The sequence below is a fragment of the Montipora foliosa genome, chromosome 12 (genome assembly GCF_036669935.1).
Source record: "Montipora foliosa isolate CH-2021 chromosome 12, ASM3666993v2, whole genome shotgun sequence".
NCBI lineage: Eukaryota > Metazoa > Cnidaria > Anthozoa > Scleractinia > Acroporidae > Montipora > Montipora foliosa.
In genome coordinates, this window is record NC_090880.1 from 16,056,396 (window position 1) to 16,075,242 (window position 18,847).

General features: G+C 42.4%; 1 protein-coding gene across 1 annotated transcript; it reads left to right on the forward strand.

Moving 5' to 3' along the window:
- Positions 1-12,052: 12,052 nt before the first annotated feature.
- On the forward strand, positions 12,053-17,418 carry LOC137978894 (TNF receptor-associated factor 3-like). Its single transcript, XM_068826009.1, has 5 exons — positions 12,053-12,293; positions 12,362-12,518; positions 12,994-13,152; positions 14,603-14,758; positions 15,367-17,418. The coding sequence occupies exons 1-5, from the start codon at positions 12,139-12,141 to the stop codon at positions 16,408-16,410; spliced, it is 1,671 nt and encodes a 556-aa protein (XP_068682110.1). The 5' UTR covers positions 12,053-12,138; the 3' UTR covers positions 16,411-17,418.
- The last annotated feature ends 1,429 nt before the right edge of the window (positions 17,419-18,847 follow it).

Sequence of the window (18,847 nt, forward strand, 5' to 3'; positions counted from 1 at the left end):
TGAGCACTTTTAGCTGATGATCAATTTATCACGTCATTTCATTTTATAAAGCTCCAACTTGTTGAGCACTGTAATTGTTTCATCGTCCACTACTATGGAAAAGATCAACTTGAATTACTCAACCAAGAACATTCCACTGCCACCAAGAAATGAATACATGAAACGACTAATCGAAAAAACTGAACATTTTCTGCGGCGATTACGTTGGATAGCACACTATTTCCTATCCGGGCAAGCTGAAACATCAACCAAGGAAACCTATGGATTTAAATCAAGAAACTCACCCCCAAAGATAAATAAACTGATTCCTTTCGAAGAAGGTATGTTGAAAGTAATTCATAACATTGAATTTGATGACAACGCCTCCAAATGCAATTTCCAGAGAACATTATACACCGACATCGAAACAAAAATCAAGAAACCAAATAATCTACTTATTCCTGCTGACAAGACTACAAATTATTATTCAATGAACACTGCAACCTATGAGAAGCTGATTACCGAGAATGTAACGAAAACATACAAAAAGTCATGCCCCAAAGTTATAGACCAACTAAACTCCCAATCCGCCAGAGTAGCTAAAAAACTTGGATTAGACAACCGTATCGAAAAACTTGCAGAGAAAGAAGCTTTCATAACCTTGAAAGATCACAAACCTGAATTTCACGACCATCCAACATGCCGCCTTATCAACCCCTCCAAATCCGAGATTGGTATAATTAGTAAGCGCATTTTAGACGAGATCAACACCACCATAATCCAAAAGACGCAAATCAATCAGTGGAAAAATACGACCAGCGTACTGAACTGGTTCAACGCCCTACAGCACCCTATATGCTTTGATGTATGTGACTTCTACCCCTCTATCACGGAAAAACTGCTTACCAAAGCACTCGACTTCGCCAATATCTACAGACCCATCAGTGCCGACGAGAGAGAAATCATTTTCCTCTCCAAGCAATCTCTACTGTTTTTCAATGATTGCTCCTGGGAGAAAAAATCCTCTGCCAGCCGATTCGACATAACAATGGGATCTTTCGATGGCGCTGAGACATGGGAACTAGTGGGTTGTTATTTATTGTTCTGTCTAACCAAAAAGTATGGCAACAGCATCGGCCTGTATAGAGACGACGGTTTGGCAGTTTTTAACTCAAACCCTCAACAGATCGAAAGAATCAAGAAGGGCTTCTGCCAAATTTTCCGTGAAAACGACTTAAAGATCACAGTCGAAGCAAACACCACTAAAGTAAATTTCTTAGACGTCACCCTCGACCTCCAATCTGGAAAGCACTATCCCTACACAAAAAAAGGAAACATCCCACTCTATGTTCATAAGAAATCTAATCACCCCCCATCCATCCTAAAGAACATACCGGAATCCATAAACAAGCGCCTCTCAGAAATTTCTTCCGACAAAGAATCATTTGATAAAGCGAAAGAAACCTACCAAGATGCACTCAACAAGAGCGTCTACATATATAATCTAACCTACAGAAAAACAACTCCAGAAACCAAACACCGCAAGAATAGGCCTAGATACATCACCTGGTTCAATCCTCCATACAGCCAAAACGTCAAAACAAAAGTTGGAAAGTGTTTCCTCACCTTAATCGGCAAGCACTTCCCAAAATCACACCCTTTGCACAGAATTTTCAACCGGAACACTCTCAAAATTAAAATAAAAGTTAAAAAAGTTTTACAAACTCGGAGCTAAAAGTTAAAACTTATGAAATATTTCGTCCGTTTTCAACCGGACTTCATCAGTCAGTCATTGACTGATGAAGTCCGGTTGAAAACGGACGAAATATTTCATAAGTTTTAACTTTTAGCTCCGAGTTTGTAAAACTTTTTTAACTTTTATTATGCTTCCGGAGCAGGAAACAAATGTTTTTAATTGTACTCTCAAAATTAGCTATAGCTGCATGAGCAATGTAAAAACAATCATCTCCAACCAAAATAAAGCCGTCATTAACAAGTCATTAAATCCACCCGCTCAAACTATCAACACTTGCAACTGCCGTGACAAAAGATCCTGCCCTCTAGATGGAAAGTGCAGCGTGCGGAATATCATCTACCAAGCAGAGGTCACAACATCTCAGTCAAAGCAAACCTACATCGGTCTTTGCGACACATCATTCAAATCACGTTATAGAAACCACACATGTTCCTTTAGAAATGAACGCTACAGAAATTCCACTGAACTTAGTAAATATGTATGGGGTTTGGAAGACAAGAAAGTCGACTATCACATTAAATGGCGGATTGTTAGGCATGCGAGATCCTATTCAAATGTAACGAAGAAGTGTAATTTATGTCTGTGGGAGAAATACTATATAATTTGTAGACCAGATTTGGCGACCCTTAACAACAGAAATGAGCTTGTAACAAGTTGCAGACATGCAAAGAAATTCCTTCTTAATAGTGTAATTATTTAAGGCTTATTTTTAGCAGCTCATTGGAAACAGTTTTTATTGTTTAACCGTTGCTATGTACCCCAGCCTATAGTGAATTGCTACCGTTTTTTTCAAAATCACTGTAAAACACCATGTATTCCTTCTTTTTGGCAGTTGCCTGATGATTGCTTCGTGAGAAGCAGGAAACTCGGAGTAGCAAATAAATGTTTTTGACCTTATAGTTCAAGTCTACATATCTATTCAAAGCTCTGGTATATATATATATATATATATATATATATATAGCGCAAGTAGGGGATTCCAGTTAGCTGCAGAGTGCTCGATACGTGAAGTAGAGCGAATATAACGTTTAGAAGAAAGACAACTTCACAGCGTAGCGACTTCAAATTTCATGTTTGGACAATCATCAGGCTACAGATCTCACATTTGCATTCCAACTCATTTAAAGACCATTCTAATACTCTAGGGGAGCGTGCTGTTTTAAGTTCGACAAAAGGTATTTGTTCTTGTGTCTGCATTTAGAAATTAACTCGTTTCTTTTGTTCAGTAGGTGGCGCGTATCTGCTTTTATTATGTACAACTTTTCTGTAAGGCACAGGTCGCATCTCTCGTGATATTACACGCTACGCTGGGCAATAGAGTCTTTCGCCCCACCATACAAATGTGGATCAAAGAGATGCGACCTGTGCCTTACAGAAAAGTTGTACATAGTAAAAGCAGATACGCGCCACCTACTAAACAAAAGAAACGAGTTAATTTCTAAATGAACCGTACATCCTGTGCCCAAGTTCAGGAGTTGCCATAAAGCCATTATGGTAACAACCGGGAGGGCACATTGTATATATATATATATATATATATATATATATATATATACTGTATATATAAACAGTACTGTCTGCAGTTAGATATAGCTCTTTGGCATTACAAAGCTTTTGCTTTCATGTCGAAATTGAGCACTCTACTGGGATGAGTCATTGCCGCTAGCAATTGCGCATGCTCACTAGCTCGCTAGTTTGAGCACTCTGGCATGGCTTAGATGTACCACATGTGTGGGACATTTGGGGTGGCTTTATAAGCTTAACCTCCATCCCAGACATCAGCACTGCACTGATGAGGCCCAGAAGCCCATCATAGCACGTTTGTGGTAGACTAATTGGCTTTTATCTTTTTTTGTTGGACCCTGTCCTAAGTACCTGCCAGGAGGGAACGGCGTGGGTCCTACCCTAAATTGTTTTTTCGGTATGTCTCAGCCTACGCCTGTATCCCCTCTGTGGTCTGATATTGTGGAGAATACGCCTGTGCCTCCCTCTGTTTCTGGAGCTGGCCAATCTGATTCGCCATCCCACATGGATACCAGTCCTTTTGATGTTTTGAATGTCATGCCTGATCGTCCTGCTTCTGCATACTTCACACTCCCTGACAGCTCAGTTACGACCAAGCAAATCTTTGATAGCTTGGTGAGAGATGGTTTTCCTCCGACGTCAGTCCGTTGCCTTCAGAGATCCCAGAATGGGTCAGTAGTCCTCACCTTTACGAAAGAGGAGATCCGAAACAAATTTCTGCAGCAGTCGTCTTTCTTTGTTGGAAACCAGCCTCACGCAGCTCATCTTGCAGGCAGAGCGTTGTCTTTTGTTGTTGTGTACGACGCTCCTTTTGAGTTACCTGACTCGGCTTTGACCTTCCGTCTTTCGAAGTATGGCACTGTTTACTCCCAGCGTCGCTCCTCCGTCCAGGGCTTCCCCCAGGTCCAGAATGGTATCCGTACTCTTCGCATGTGTATCGATGACCCCATCCCGTCGTACCTTCCTTTTGGTAAGTACCATCTCCGTGTACAGTACAAAGGCCAAGTGAAAACCTGTAGAAGATGCAACGAGCCAGGTCATTCGGCCCAAGAGTGTCGTCAGATGCTCTGCTTTAACTGTGAAGTAATTGGCCATCGTGCCCGTGATTGTCTGGCTGGGGTTCGATGCTGTATTTGTAAAGAACCTGGCCACATGGCCATTGACTGCCGCCACTCTTGGTATCGCCGCCCGCTTTCGCATCGTGATGCCGTTGATGCTGAGCCCCCGAGCCAGCCTGCTGCTGACCCTCCTCCCGTGGATGTCCCCCCATTACTCTAGATGCTGAGAATGCTGATTCAGGTGACGTGGATCTTGATAGCCCCCCAGGAGAGAATGCAGAGGAAGATTCGGCAAGGTCTGAGGACGATTCCCTGGAAGCTGAATTTGACCAGCCCTTGGCTTCGGCCATTTCTTCTGAGCCTGCGCCTGACCTTTTAACTTCTCAAGGCCTCATCAAGGATTCCCCTGATGTTCAAGTTCCCGGAGTGCAAGAATTTCCCGTTTCTTCCCTGACGATACAAGTGTTGAGAGTGACGAGTCTGAGCCTGAGAGTATTGCCACATCTGAACTGATGGATTCCGACGCTGTGCCTGATAATATGTCCCCTGTGTCTGAGCGGCCCTCTCGCCGAAGGAAGAGATCTCGACATGGCTCGTCCAGACGCGCTGCTTTGGGCAAGTCGTCTCGTCTGTCTGTAGTAAATAAGGATGCGTCCACTTAGTTTAACCTTCTTAAAGTGCGCTACGATTAATGTTAGGGGTTTAAGTCAACGTAAGTTTTCGCTGGTCTCTGATTTCTTTCGTGCTTCACGCCTAGACTTTTGTTTCATTCAAGAAACTATGATTTCGAATGACGCTGTTCTGCGCTCCTTCTCCTCTTCGTGGCCGGGCCCCAGCTTCTGGGCCCCTGCTGTCGGGAGGAGAGGGGGGTAGCTATCTTATGTTCTGATCTTTTTCGTAATAATGTTTCTGTTTGGCAGACGGATCAAAGTGGGCGCATTCTCAGCTTACTTGTTCAGTTTGACGATTTCAATCTTAATCTAGTTAACCTTTATGTGCCGACGAGTCCGGCTGAGAGAAAGATTTTCTTTCAGTCGGTCCCGTCCTTTTTTCTTCCAAACTCCCGGCTCCTGATCGGGGGGGATATGAATTGTTTTGACTCGGCGCTTGACAAATTGGGTAGGTCGGTTTCCCTCGACTCCGGCTTCTCGGACCTAAAATCTCGCTGTAACCTCCGTGACGCTTGGCGTCTTTTGCAATCCCGAGACAGGCAGTTCACCTGGTTCAGCCCAGACCATTCAATTGCCAGCAGACTGGATACCTTTTTGGTCCCGCGGCTTCAGTGTAATCAAGTCACTAGGTGCGATATTCTCCCATGCGTTATCTCAGATCATGACTTTGTTATTTTAGACTATGATATTGCGGCTCTTTCCCTGCGAGGCCCGGGAGTTTGGAAGTTTAACAATTCTCTCCCCGATGACGAATCCTTTTGTTTAGAGATTTCGGATTTAATTGAACAGTTTCTGGCCTTTCGGCATTGCTTTGCTTCTCAGCGCGATTTTTGGGAGTGTTTAAAGTCTGACATTAAGCTCACTACGATCGCCTTTTCTCGTCGTAAACACCGTTTACTCTCGTCCCAGAAGGTTTTTCTAACCAATCGTTTAATTGCCCTGAAGAGTCGTTTGGCTTCGGGCGATGTTTCTGCTAGTCCTGAAATTCTGACTTCAGAGGCTGCTCTGCGGTCGCTTTTAGATTCCGAGCTCGAGGGTTCTAAGATTCGCAGCAGGGTTAAGTGGGCAGAGGAGGGGGAGTCTCCCTCTGGTTTCTTTCTCGGTCTTGAAAATGAGAGACACGAGAAAGGCTCCGTCTCCTCTGTCTTTGATTCTGAGGGGCAAGAGGTTTTTTCCCTCCCTGACATGATTCAAGCTCACGAGCGTTTTTATTCTTCCCTATTTTCTGAAGAGCCAATTGACCCTGTAGCCCAATCCCATTTGTTTGAGCACGTTACCCGCCGGTTATCGGAAGCTGAGCGCGAATCATGCGAGGGTCTTCTTTCTTTGAACGAGGCGTCCGAGGCCCTTCGCCTCTCTAATAGGAACAAAACGCCCGGTTCTGATGGCTTAACTGTTGAGTTTTATTCTGCGTTCTGGTCCCTCTAGGGGCCCCTTTTAGTTGATATGTTTAATGAGTCTCTCGCCCATCGTGAGCTGTGTGACTCTATGAAATCGAGTGTTACACGTCTTGTTCATAAGAAAGATGATCGTAGAAATCTAAAAAACTGGCGTCCCATTTCGTTACTGAATGTGGATTATAAGATTTGTTCAAAAGCCCTTTCCCTCCGTTTGAAAAAAGTGTTGGGGTCTATTGTAGACCCTGATCAGACGTGTTCTGTTCCAGATAGATCTATTTCTTCTAATTTGGCTCTTCTTCGCGATACACTAGATTTTATTGAGAGAACCGGCGAGACAGGTATTCTCATCTCTTTAGACCAGGAGAAAGCCTTCGATCGCGTTAATTGGTCCTTTCTGATAAATCTTTTAGAACACTTTGGTTTTGGGCCCTCCTTCTGTAGCTGGATTTTCACTTTGTATAACGGCGCTTATATGCGTATCCTAGTTAACGATTTCCTTTCCGATCCTGTTCCTTTGCTGCGGGGGGTCAGGCAGGGCGACGCCCTGTCCCCTATGCTTTATGTTCTCTGTGTTGAAGTTTTAGCCTGCCGTATTAGGGACTCTCCCGCGATCGAAGGCTTTCTCTTGCCGGGGGCTGGTGGTGTCCAGTTTAAAGTCGGCCAGTATGCTGACGATACTACGGCCTTTGTCAAAAACGATTCTTCCCTTTTCTCACTTTTTGATGCGATTGCGTTTTACGAGCGTGGCTCTGGTGCGAAGCTTAATTTGTCCAAGACTGAGGCCATGTGGCTTGGTGCCTGGAAAGACCGCCTTGACGAGCCACTTGGTCTCACTTGGGTTAGGAAAATGAAGATTTTAGGCGTATTCTTCGGTACTGTTGACGTTGAGCGCGATAATTGGTAAACGCGTTTGTCCAAACTCGACAAAACTCTTTCTAGATGGAAGTCGCGATCCTTGTCCTTTATTGGGAAGGTCCTTATTTTGAACATATTAGCGTTAAGTAAGTTGCTCTATGTGTCGCGCGTTTTAGTACCCCCTAAATGGGTTTATAGTAGACTTAATAGTCTGATATGGCCCTTTTTGTGGCGCGCTCGATTAGAGACTGTAGCTCGTAAATCGCTTATTTGTTCTGTTGATAGTGGAGGTTTGGGTTTAAAGGATTTTTCTTGCCAGGGCCGCGCCTTGCGGCTTGCGGCTTTAGTTACTTCCGTGTCCGATTCTAGTTCTAAGGGTTTTTACCTTGATAAGTATTTTTGTGGCTCTGTGTTAGCTCCTTTGCGGCCGGAGTGGGCCGGGCTGCGTGATAACCTAACTCCAAGCGCTGCCCGCCCCACTGCCTTTTATGCGAGTGTCCTTTCTTCCTTTCAGGCCACTGATTTACCTCCTGGGTTTACTTACACGTCTCGCGCCTTTTACAAGGTTTTGCTAGCGAATTTCTGCACCATCCCGATTTTCCCTGCCCTCTGGTCAGGCTTCGTCCCCTCTCGGTTTTCCCTTTCTCGGCATTGGGGTCTGATCCGTGATTCATTTACTGAGAACTACAAAAACGATCTTGCATGGTTGATTACCCTCCGTGCCGTTAAGGTGCGACATTCTCTTCTCGCTATACTCGCTCGCCTCGCTGTGCTTTATGCGCCCGTCTAGAGACCATTGATCATTGTTTCTTGGCTTGTCGTAGGGTTAAATTGGTCTGGTCTCGTTTTGTCCCTATGTTATCTGCGCTTTTGTCAGCCCCCTTCGTTCCCAATTGCCCCTTCGTGTTTTTTTTACCAATTCCCGGTGCCTGAAAGGAAGTGCCTGCGTTTGCTTTTGTACATCATCAAGTCGATTCTGTGCGGTATTTGGGAATCATTTCGTAATAAGGCTACCTTTCACAATGGTGGAGAGGACTCTAGAGCTATCGCTAAGTTTATTATTGCTGATGTTAAACGTAGGATCCAAGTTGACTTTCATCGCTTTTCTCAGGCTAAGTTTAATTCTATCTGGGTTCATCCAGCTGTATGTAAAGTCTGTGCTGATAAGCTTGTATTTTTCTTTTAGCTGTAGCCTCTTCTCTTGAGTAATTTTGTAAATATTGTTTTTATTTGGTTTTTGAATAAAGTTTTACGATATCACTGTCTGCAGTTATATATATATATATATATATATATATATATATATATATATATATATATATATATATATATATATACTGAATATACTAAATGTAAGTTGCCAATAAGCCCTCGCAGAGTGCTCAATAGCTAGTGAAACTAGAGCATTTTACCTCCACTACTCAACCGGTACACACAAGACGTTCCCTTTATTCAACACATATGCAGATATGTACAAATATCAAGTAAAATCTATAAACGAAAGAACAGAAGCACCAAAGCCCGGACACGAAAACCGCAAAAAACCAGCAGGTGGAAAAAACACGGGGAACGTGTACCCCCGACCAAGGCAGTGGTGCAACCCTTGGGGTTTTATGGTATGCTTGCGCCTAAACTATAAACATCAATAATTACACGAATAAAATAAAAGAGAGAAAAGCAACCTAACACGGTGAAGGCTGACCGTAGAATGCCTCACCTTCCTAACGACCACGAATTACAAACTCGAATCCCATGACTCACTGCGCACTAACACCCTCCCCAGACCTCTGATACGTGCCGGCAAAATAGTAATTTATGATAATACGGTGCAATCACAAATTACATTGTGCATACAGTTACAGCTAAAGTAAATTACAGCATTGCATAGAAGATTTTGGGAAGGGCGCGCGCGTATTCTAACAGCACCAAAAAAATGCCACTTATGTTTTACCTATAACTGTATATATATATATATATAAATTTTGGATTCAGGGCTAGAAGAGCTTTCACAACTTGCAATTATTTTCAGATTGAAGCAACTCCTATATCCTATATCCTACAGCTCCACACTTTCTGCTTGAAGCTAACCGTTCAAAGGCACTTCTAAACCAAAATGATTTTTAAAATGCTTTGAAAAGGAAAGGAAACGAACTTAAATAAGTGTCTGGTCGTTCTAGCACTGGAGGGACACAGTAAACTGAAATCAACAATTAACGCAAATCAAGTCAAATGTTGGTGTTTGAGGAGAGGAGAAACTGGAGTACCAGGAAAGTTTTGTTATTATTCACATGGCGACTGTCTGTCATCACACAATTAAAGTATTTAACAAGAACTGTTTTGGTGTGCCTGCAGCCTGACACCAGTTCCTTTCTCTTGTTGAGTGTTGACATTTCCAGTCTACATTGGATGAAAATACTTTTCCCATAGGCACAAGTTGCCCTTTTTGGACAAATCTTGTTTGTTTTACTCTTCGCCAATTGATGTTGAATTTGATGCCCTGATCCTTTAGGCTCCAAATGTGCTCGCTTAATTCAGTGACATTCCTGTAGCGTTCATTTTTGAACGAGTCTTTGCTTTCAACGTACGATCCAGAAATTACACGTTATCAAATTAACAAATGATCTTGGTCAAATTTCAATTTAACTGTACATAGGCATTAGATCGGCTTTTAACACAAGCCAAAATGGGCAGCCACTCCCTGTGTTCTTGACGTAAAATACATTATGTATCTATCTTTCGATCGATCGATCGATGAAAGAAAGAACTGTGTCTTTAAAGTAGCCTTGCGTAGCAGGCGTTTCAGGGGAGGGAGGCAGGGAGAGATTGCGGGAAGAAAACGACGCTGGAGACTGGGGAGAGAGGGAAAGGGACTTCCCCCTCTCCCCCCTCCCAACCCCATCGCCTGCATCGCAGGCTATATTTGAAGAAATTCGAGAGGGAAACGACCGCCGGAAATACGTCTGCGTTCGCAGGCTACAGAAACGGAGGTGAATGTCGACTCCCCTAAAAATGACTCCGTGGGAGGCTACACTTAAAAGTAATTGAAGTCGTACTTTGCGATAAACTGATGAAGTGGTTTGAGTACGGTACAATTCGACACTTATTAGAGCTTTCGAACCTCAATACATTTCGCGGCCAGTTTTCAAAGTTTTGGCAACAATTGGTTGAGAAAACAATTGGCCTTCTTTGTCTTCATAGGTGTGTTTACTGCAGAAGTAAACTAGTAAAATAACTCAGATAGTACGTGTACATGTGTGTTTCCATGGGAGTATGTAAACATGGCTCACGTCACGCCTCGGTCCAATTTTTAAATGCTTAAGGCGATGTTTCTTGTGACGTCCCCCGTTGTTAATAATAGGCCAACCAGAACCTAATTGGTATTAAAACTGGGTTTGTCACCAGGTGTGTACATTTAAAAAATATTTGAAAAAATACAAACTAGGTTACACTGGTGGTTTAAAAGATGATATATTTTCCCAACAATGACTTCCTTTGTTCCGCGGTTGGCAAATTTGAATATCAAAAGAAAGGTGACGTCAATCTTTGTAAACAAGAAATATCGCGATTAAAGTAAACGTCAGCTGGATATGGCTGAATGAAAGCAAGATAAATATGGTAAAGGACAGTTAATGGATATGGTTTCTGATCGCGGGTTTGTCTCAACATTCTTAGTTCAGCTAACAAATGCCTGCTTTTTCCGTCTCGTGTGTCGCGGCACCAAATATGAAATTCCTATTTGAAATGTCCCTCAATACACTGTACACAGAATGGGTTTATCAGCTGGGTTGTTATAGTAGGTTGACCACTGTAGAGAAATTTCAAAGCTGTCGTTTCGAGCTTTAACGCTTCGTCAAAGCGATTTGGCGAAGCGCTGACGCTCGTATTGTCAGCTTTTAAACCCATGCAGTTGATAAACCCATTTCTGTATTTCATTTCCCAGTCAACGCAGTTTCTTTAGGAACTCAACTTTTATGGCCTTGAATATCTTGTGTTTCTGCTTCCTTTAATTTTCCTATAAACACAATAAGGAGGTAAGTTTCACAAAAGAGCTTCACAACTACGTTTTCCGGAAGTTTGTCAAGCCATCCATGCAAGACATCACGACAGCTGTTACAATCTGGCAATGAGGGGAAAACCCCTTCTTCTATTATAAGAGTCTGAATGAAATACGAAACCACATTATTAGCTTGCCCCTACAACACATTTTTTCCTTGAACTACTTGCACAATAAGACATCACGTCTCGGGTATCACATTCGACGCACGTATAGAAAATGCAAAAAATAAAATAACAATGTTTAAGAATCTTGAAATAGAAATATATTTCGCTCTAATCGCCGAGGCTAGGAATGCGTTTGAATAACTTGAACTACTTGCAGAATGAAGACATCGCGTCTCGAGTATCACATAAATATAGAAAATGTAAAAATAAAATAACGATGTTTAAGAATCTTGAAACATATTTCGCTCGAAGTGCGTCGAATGTGATACTCGAGACGTGATGTCTTATTCTGCAAGTAGTTCAAGTTATTCAAACGCATTCCTAGCCTCGGCGATTACTATTTCTTTACAATTTTTCCTCCTTCAGATAAAGGAAACCGAGTTTTTTCTTCTGTTATGGGTTTGCAAAGTCAAAAAACTTTCAATTGCTACAGAAAGAAATTCTCCATTCTGGAAAGAAATTGCTTGTTAGATTTTAAAAATAAATTTTCTCTACATTATTCTTTGCACGTCTAGTCGTTATGACGTCATAAAAGGGGAATTTGCTTGATCATCATTGACGCACATAAGTCACGAAAGCGAACCATACATAGTCCTCAGCATGCAGGACCTTTTGGAAAAAGTGTACGACGAGTCGAATCAGAACCTTTATTGGGTTGCATAGACGAAAGCGCAATGTGTGTCAATTGCAGAGTTGCAGACAGAACACAATTTGTCGATAGACTTGATGAACGGCTAACATGTCCAATTTGCAAAGGAGCTTTTAACGAACCCTGGCAGACATCGTGCGGTCATCGCTTTTGCAAGAATTGCCTTGATGGACTCGAGGGGTAAGTTTCAGTATTTAACTGCCACGGATTGTCATCAATCTTTAAAACAGTGTTGATTATTTCCGCAGGTTGGACATTATTCGGTGCCCAGTTGATGGGGAAGAATTACAGCGAGACGGGTTCTTTCGAGATAAGTGCTGTGAGAGGGAGGTACTAAACCTCCCATGTTTTTGTCCATACAAAGAAAGAGGCTGCGAGTGGAGAGGAGAGCTCAGATATCAGAAGGTATTTGTTATTCTCTGGGCAGTATTAACAAAATACCAAGGAGACAATCAGGGGAAGGGAAAAAGATTAGAAATCTATAAGACTACCCCTCCCCAACTACGTTTACTGCGTGTAACATTGCTTATCGTTTGCAAATGTCCATTTTTCTTAATCACATCAGCCCATGGCTTCAAGAATACTGAGGCTGCTAAGAAACAAGCAAAGGTTTGTCAACATTTCACGATTTAAAACTTAATCAAGCATATTTTGCGGCGGAAACTACCCAAACTTTCTTACGACAATTCTTGCGAAAACAACAAAGCCGCGTAAAACCTTATTCCCTATCCCTGTCCCTCAGTTAGCACTCGATGTATAAATTTCTCCCTTTCGGTGTATTAAATTTTCGGTCTTTAAAAAACTGCCAAAATAGTCGATGTTCTGTCCATAGTGTCAGGTTTCAGAGTAATTCCAATTAACTTTTTTTTTTTCTCATTAGGCCCATGAAACAAGCTGTCAGTATCGTGACGCACAGTGCCAAGCTTGTGGTGAGACGATTCAACAGAAAGACCTCCAGGAACACGCATCTAATGCTTGCAGCAACAAGGCTGTGATATGTCCGCATTGCGGAGGAAACGTGCGACAAAGCAGCATGAAGGTATGGGAAGATGACGTGTAGTAGCCAAAACGCGGGGCTGGGGCCGGGGTCGGGGTGTCTTTCTGTTGAAATTTTATTTTGTTTCAATTTTTGTCTTTCAATTCTCCTGTACTGTTATTATCGAATGCTTCATTTATGGTGGAAATTAGTCAAAAAATAAGGAACACCCGGAAGCTCTTTGTTTTTCGAAATTAAGAGAATTTCCGACTGAAATTGGAGTTTTTGTGCGGAATCTACGCTGACTCCTAGTGACACTGGAGACACGCTTAGCTCCACATTTTAAAACAACATTTTAATGTTTACTTCGTAAAAATCGTCTCCGCAATACAATTAAAACGAAACAAAACACTTCCACGATGGTCGTCACGCAAAGGCCATTTTGCAAGTCAGACGACAACATTGACAACAACACCAACAAACAAGCAAATGATAACGTTGCGTGACTGCGTGACGACTATCTTGGAACTGTTATTCTTACGAAGTAAACATTAACAATGCGATTTAAAGAGTGGAGCTCAGCGAGTCTTCAGTGTCTCTGGCACATGGGATACATTTCATAAACTCCAGTTACGGAAATTCCCTTAATTTCGAAAACCAATCGAATTTTCAAAAAGACAAACTTAAGACGCTTTCCATTTGACAGAACTTTCCGGACATACAGGGCATTTGGAAGGACTAACTCTACAACGCTTTCAAATTAACACACTTCGAGGATGATATATACTCCTCCAAGGCAATAAGAGGGATTATCGTGCAAGTGTTCCTTCAAATTGTTCGGCCAGTTCTGAAGAAAGGAAAGCGCCCTTATATGCTTGCAAAAACCAACTTCGATTTTAAAACAAAAAGTCCGATTTAGAAAGAAAACTAATATGTCCCTTCAGATGCAGGTCGAATTGAACGACAAGAAGAAAAGAAAAGAAAAGTCATCCCAATCACGACCCCGGCCCCGGCCCCGCGTTTGGCTACTACCAACCTGGAAGATGACGTCGAAAGACATAGAACGTTTCTAGCGTCGTAATTTTCGTAATGTCTGTATGTATGTGTGACTAGTAGTATAGCGATATTTCTTGTTTACAAACATTGACGTCACATTTTAATTTGCCAACCGCGGAACCGGAAAGAAGTCATTGTTTCAACAGCCAATTAGGTTCTGGTTGGCATATTAATAACAATGGGTGACGCCGCGAGAAACATCGCTATATCAGTATAGAACCTCGGAACCGTGAGAATGAACTTTTCATCCGCCAAACTTGTCAGAACCAACTTTTTGTCCAGATACAAGTAACTTTAATTAGTGCACACACGCCAAATACACAGACTGATCTGATACTCAATACTACTGTCTGTTTGTGGCACAGTGGAAGTATATTCAATGAAGATGCTCGGTTTGGGATGTGTAACTGCGTGCCAGTGATATCTAATTTTTGTACTTCACTTTTTATCGTTTCAGGATCATTTGGAGATTTGCCCAAAGTTTCCCATCAGTTGCATCTTAAACTGTGGCCAAGAGGGTATACCACGTGACACAATGAATGAGCACGTGATCACACACTGTCCCAATGCCGAACATTCGTGTCCCTTCAGCGTTCATGGATGCAAGTTCAAAGTACGTTGATATTTTTTTTTATTTTGCATCGTTGTTTTTAGTTTGTCAAAATCTTTAAATACGATCTGTGTAAGACTTGAGAAAAAAGAATTATCAGCATGAACTCAAACACTTCAGTCTGAATGAAGTTGATCCTACCTATGGCAGGTACAAAACACAGATCACAAGTCAATGTTTTACCAATACAGAAAGAATCCTACCGTAGCCCTAATTAGGCCCAAACAAAAGTTTTTAGGCCAAATGTTAGCATTGGCAAAAGGTTAGGGTTCTTTCTGTAAAGGTAAAACAATGACTTGTGACTTATGACCTGTGACCTGTAACCTGTGTTTTCCACCTGCCCTCCTACCTGTACATACCAGTAAGCTAGCTAAGTTGATCGGTCTGCCTAGTTGAAAGGAAGTCAGAATGTAGACTAGCTAGCTGGTTTTGGACTAAAAGTAAAGCTTTGGCTACTGCTTCATTTACGCACATTTTGATTCGTATTTTATGAGGTCCAGAGAGGACTAATTGGACATAACGGTCATCCTCTCTATCTTCAATCTATGAGGATTTTCAAGCCTAATCATCAACTAAAATGGAATGTTAATTTTCAAATTATTCATTTTTAGGGTACGAGTGAATGCCTTGAGCTTCATGTCAAAGATTCTGTTGAGTACCATCTTAAATTGTTGAGCGACTCAAGCCATGAATTCGTCAGAAAAGACAAGGAAATGCAACAGAAGATCTCCCGTCTGGAACGTGAGAAAAATGCTTTGGAGCAGCAGCTTCAAAATCAAACCGAAGAACTTGTAGCTGCAAGGATAAATATACAAACACAACACACTAAAATAACTTTGATAGAAAAATCAACAAGTAAACAGCAAAGAGATATGGAGGAACTGCATCAACATTTGAAAGGTACACGGCACGGAGCGAGCGGAGATGTACTGTCTTCGCAAATGGAGGAGATAATGAAAATTGTGAGGGAGCATGACACTCGGGTAAATAAAATGCAAACCGAGCTTGGGGTTCTAAAAGGGAAAAGGTCAACGCCAGTAGATTTTGTTCAAACGCCGAACGCGGCATCATCTCATCAGGCTTGTGAGCGGCGTTTTGAAAGAAATGAACATCAACTAGCACTGCACGATATTCAACTTTCTGAACAAGATCTTCGCACACAGATGCTGGAAGCCACGTCATATGATGGTGTTTACCTGTGGAAGATTGATCAATACAGTCGAAGGTACCAAGATGCTGTCTCTGGAAAGACTATATCGATTTATAGTCCCCCGTTCTACGTTGGACGGTTTGGCTACAAAGTGTGTGCCCGTCTTTACCTCAATGGTGATGGGATGGGCAAAGGAACGCATCTCTCCGTGTTTTTTGTTATCATGCGGGGTGAATATGACGCATTATTACCTTGGCCGTTTTCTCAAAAAGTTCATTTCCGTCTTCTTGATCAAGACAGAGTTAATGACGCTTTTGATGCATTTCGACCAGATCCACGAAGCTCAAGTTTCAAAAGGCCAACATCTGATATGAACATAGCATCGGGCTGCCCGACATTTATTTCTCAAGCAGAGCTCCGCCAGGGTGGATACATACGAAATGACACCATGTTTATTAAAATTACGGTAGATACGGTAGGTCTCCAAGGAGAGACATGGAGGTAAACAATTATGTGGACAAAATTTGGCATTCTAATATGGGCCAAAGAGGGTTTTCTATTAAGATTGCATTATTTATTTATTCATTTATTTATTTATTTATTTATTCATTTATTTGTTATTTATTGAGTTATTTCCACTGAAGGTCTTTTTGAATATCCATTAGCTAACTACAACTATCGCTTTTATTGATCGTCAGTACAGAATTCTTTTGTAAATAATTTTTAATTCCATGTTTTATATATTTTATTGTACATTTTATACTTTTATTTATGGAAACTTCATAGGGTCGACCTCTAGTTTTTCCTTTTTAAGATGTTAAATAATGGCCAAAGGACGGACAACTTCTGGTGTAAAAAATTTACTAAAACGTTTCGGTCGTACGACATGCGTCAGTTACAGCGGTGCAATGTTCGTAACATTGTGTTATATAATACTGCGTAATTTACAAGATAGTAGAATATAAAAAGGTGATAAAACTTCTAAAAGCCATGCAAAATGAACTACAGAGAACAATGATCGTGGGAAACTACTAATTTGAAGTTCTTCATCACGATGCAGAATGCACTTAAATCGGTATGCGATTGCATACCGGTATGCAAATGCATACAGCACTGCACTGATGAGGTCCAAAAGGCCGAAACAGTACTGTCTGCAGTTAGATCTAGCTCTTTGGCATTACAAAGATTTTGCTTTCATGACCAAATTGAGCACTGTACTAGGATTAGTCATTGCCGCTAGCAATTGCGCATGCTCACTAGCTCGCTAGTTTGAGCATTCTGGCATGGCTTAGATGTACCACATGTGTGGGACATTTGGGGTGGGCTTTTGAGCTTAACCGTCCTCTTAGACATCAGCACTGCACTGATGAGGCCCAGAAGGCCGAAACAGTACTGTCTGCACTTAGTTTTTTACATTTGTATATATGAGAGGGCGAAGTTTACTAAGACGTTTCGAAATTTAGATTGTAAAATATATATTGTCGTTAAATTAATAAAATGTTGTGAACAATGATTCAACACTTTGTACTCTTACACAATGCGTTGTCTATTGTTTTAAATTGCAAGAAAAAAGGACAGGGGAGAAAGATCGCAGCTTTCATATTCGTGCTGGCTCTGTCGAAGGCAAATTAAAGAAATGCCTTATGTGGATGGTTGGAGTCGGAAGAAGAAAAGCACACGACCAAAGGGATCGTGGGTTCAAAAACACTTATCAGAGACTGTTGGCCGGCAAAAGGTGCTTGTTTTCTCCGACAAAACTCATAAACTGCTATGCCTCTCTCACTTCAATGTGTAAAAGCGGCCGACTGAACAGTGGCCTAGCCGGTTGGCTGTAGTTCCTTCCCCAAATGGTTGGACCGATAAGTCATTACTATCAATGGTCGGCTCCGCCTCGCACTGTTTTGTTCAGAAACTCGGTGTGTGTGTGTACCGCTGACCGGTACTGGCGTAATCTCTCTTTTCTCATGTAAAAAGGGACAAGGGAGATGCGAAGCAAAAAAGGGTTAACGGGAAAGCAGAGAAACAAAACGTCTGTCCCCTGGAAAAACGAGGGACTGCTAGACTCAGTGATACTTAAAACTATAGAAAATGAACGTAACGACGTGACCGTCCCGTCATGGGCATAACGGTTAACTAACAGAGTCAGGCATTAGGTGGCCACAAAGGAAAGGCAGACCACACTGTGGTTAAGACCAGGCACTCTCAGAAGTCTGTAACATAATCATCGTAACGTGCGGGGCGCCGACGCTGGCGAGCTGAACGCCTCGGCTGGTTGACGCTCTCACAGGGAAGAAACTGCCTCTCTGCGGTGTGGTCTGAGGGGAGGTCCACAGGCTCACTAGTACTTGGTCCCAGGGAAAAGTCAGTGTCCTCTGACTCTGGGACGTGCTGATCCGCCGGTAAAGAAATTGCAGATGGGATCTCTGGTGGGGCAGGAGGAGTGGTTTGTGGAATGGGGTCCTCTTCCTCCCCGGAGGAGTCGTCTGTACATTGAGGAGAGTGTGCTGCTGATAGGTCTCCAGGAACATGGTAGCACTCCGACTTTTTGATGCGATAGCTGGTGCTACGCTGGGAACCGATGAACTTTCTTACGTTACAGAAGGCGCCTTCAACGTTGGTTACCAGATAGCGGTCCCTTGCACGTGATTTGTTTCTGTCTGAATGGATGTAGACGAGGTCTCTAACTTCAATGCCGGGAGTAAGGCGAGGTAGGGTCAACGGGGCTTTGGATTTAATGCTTTGAGGATGATTGATAAGTCTTTGATCGTGCTGTTTGGTTATGAGATCTTCGTTGGACATGGGAAGTTGGCGATTGGAGAATTGGTCTCGCTGAGACCACATCTCATGAGAGGACAATCCACGGGAACGGATGCGGAAATTTAAGGTGGCTGTTGCTACGGCTAGGGTAACTGCTGAAACTGCACCGCCAAGGGGGTCTTGGC

What these genes read in the sequence shown, in the direction of transcription:
- LOC137978894 (XM_068826009.1), top strand. Translation starts at nt 12,139, where the DNA reads ATGTGTGTCAATTGCAGAGTTGCAGACAGAACACAATTTGTCGATAGA. An exon ending in TGCCTTGATGGACTCGAGGG is followed by an intron (nt 12,294 to 12,361) that starts GTAAGTTTCAGT and finishes TTATTTCCGCAG; the next exon opens with GTTGGACATTATTCGGTGCC. An exon ending in TTCATGGATGCAAGTTCAAA is followed by an intron (nt 14,759 to 15,366) that starts GTACGTTGATAT and finishes ATTCATTTTTAG; the next exon opens with GGTACGAGTGAATGCCTTGA.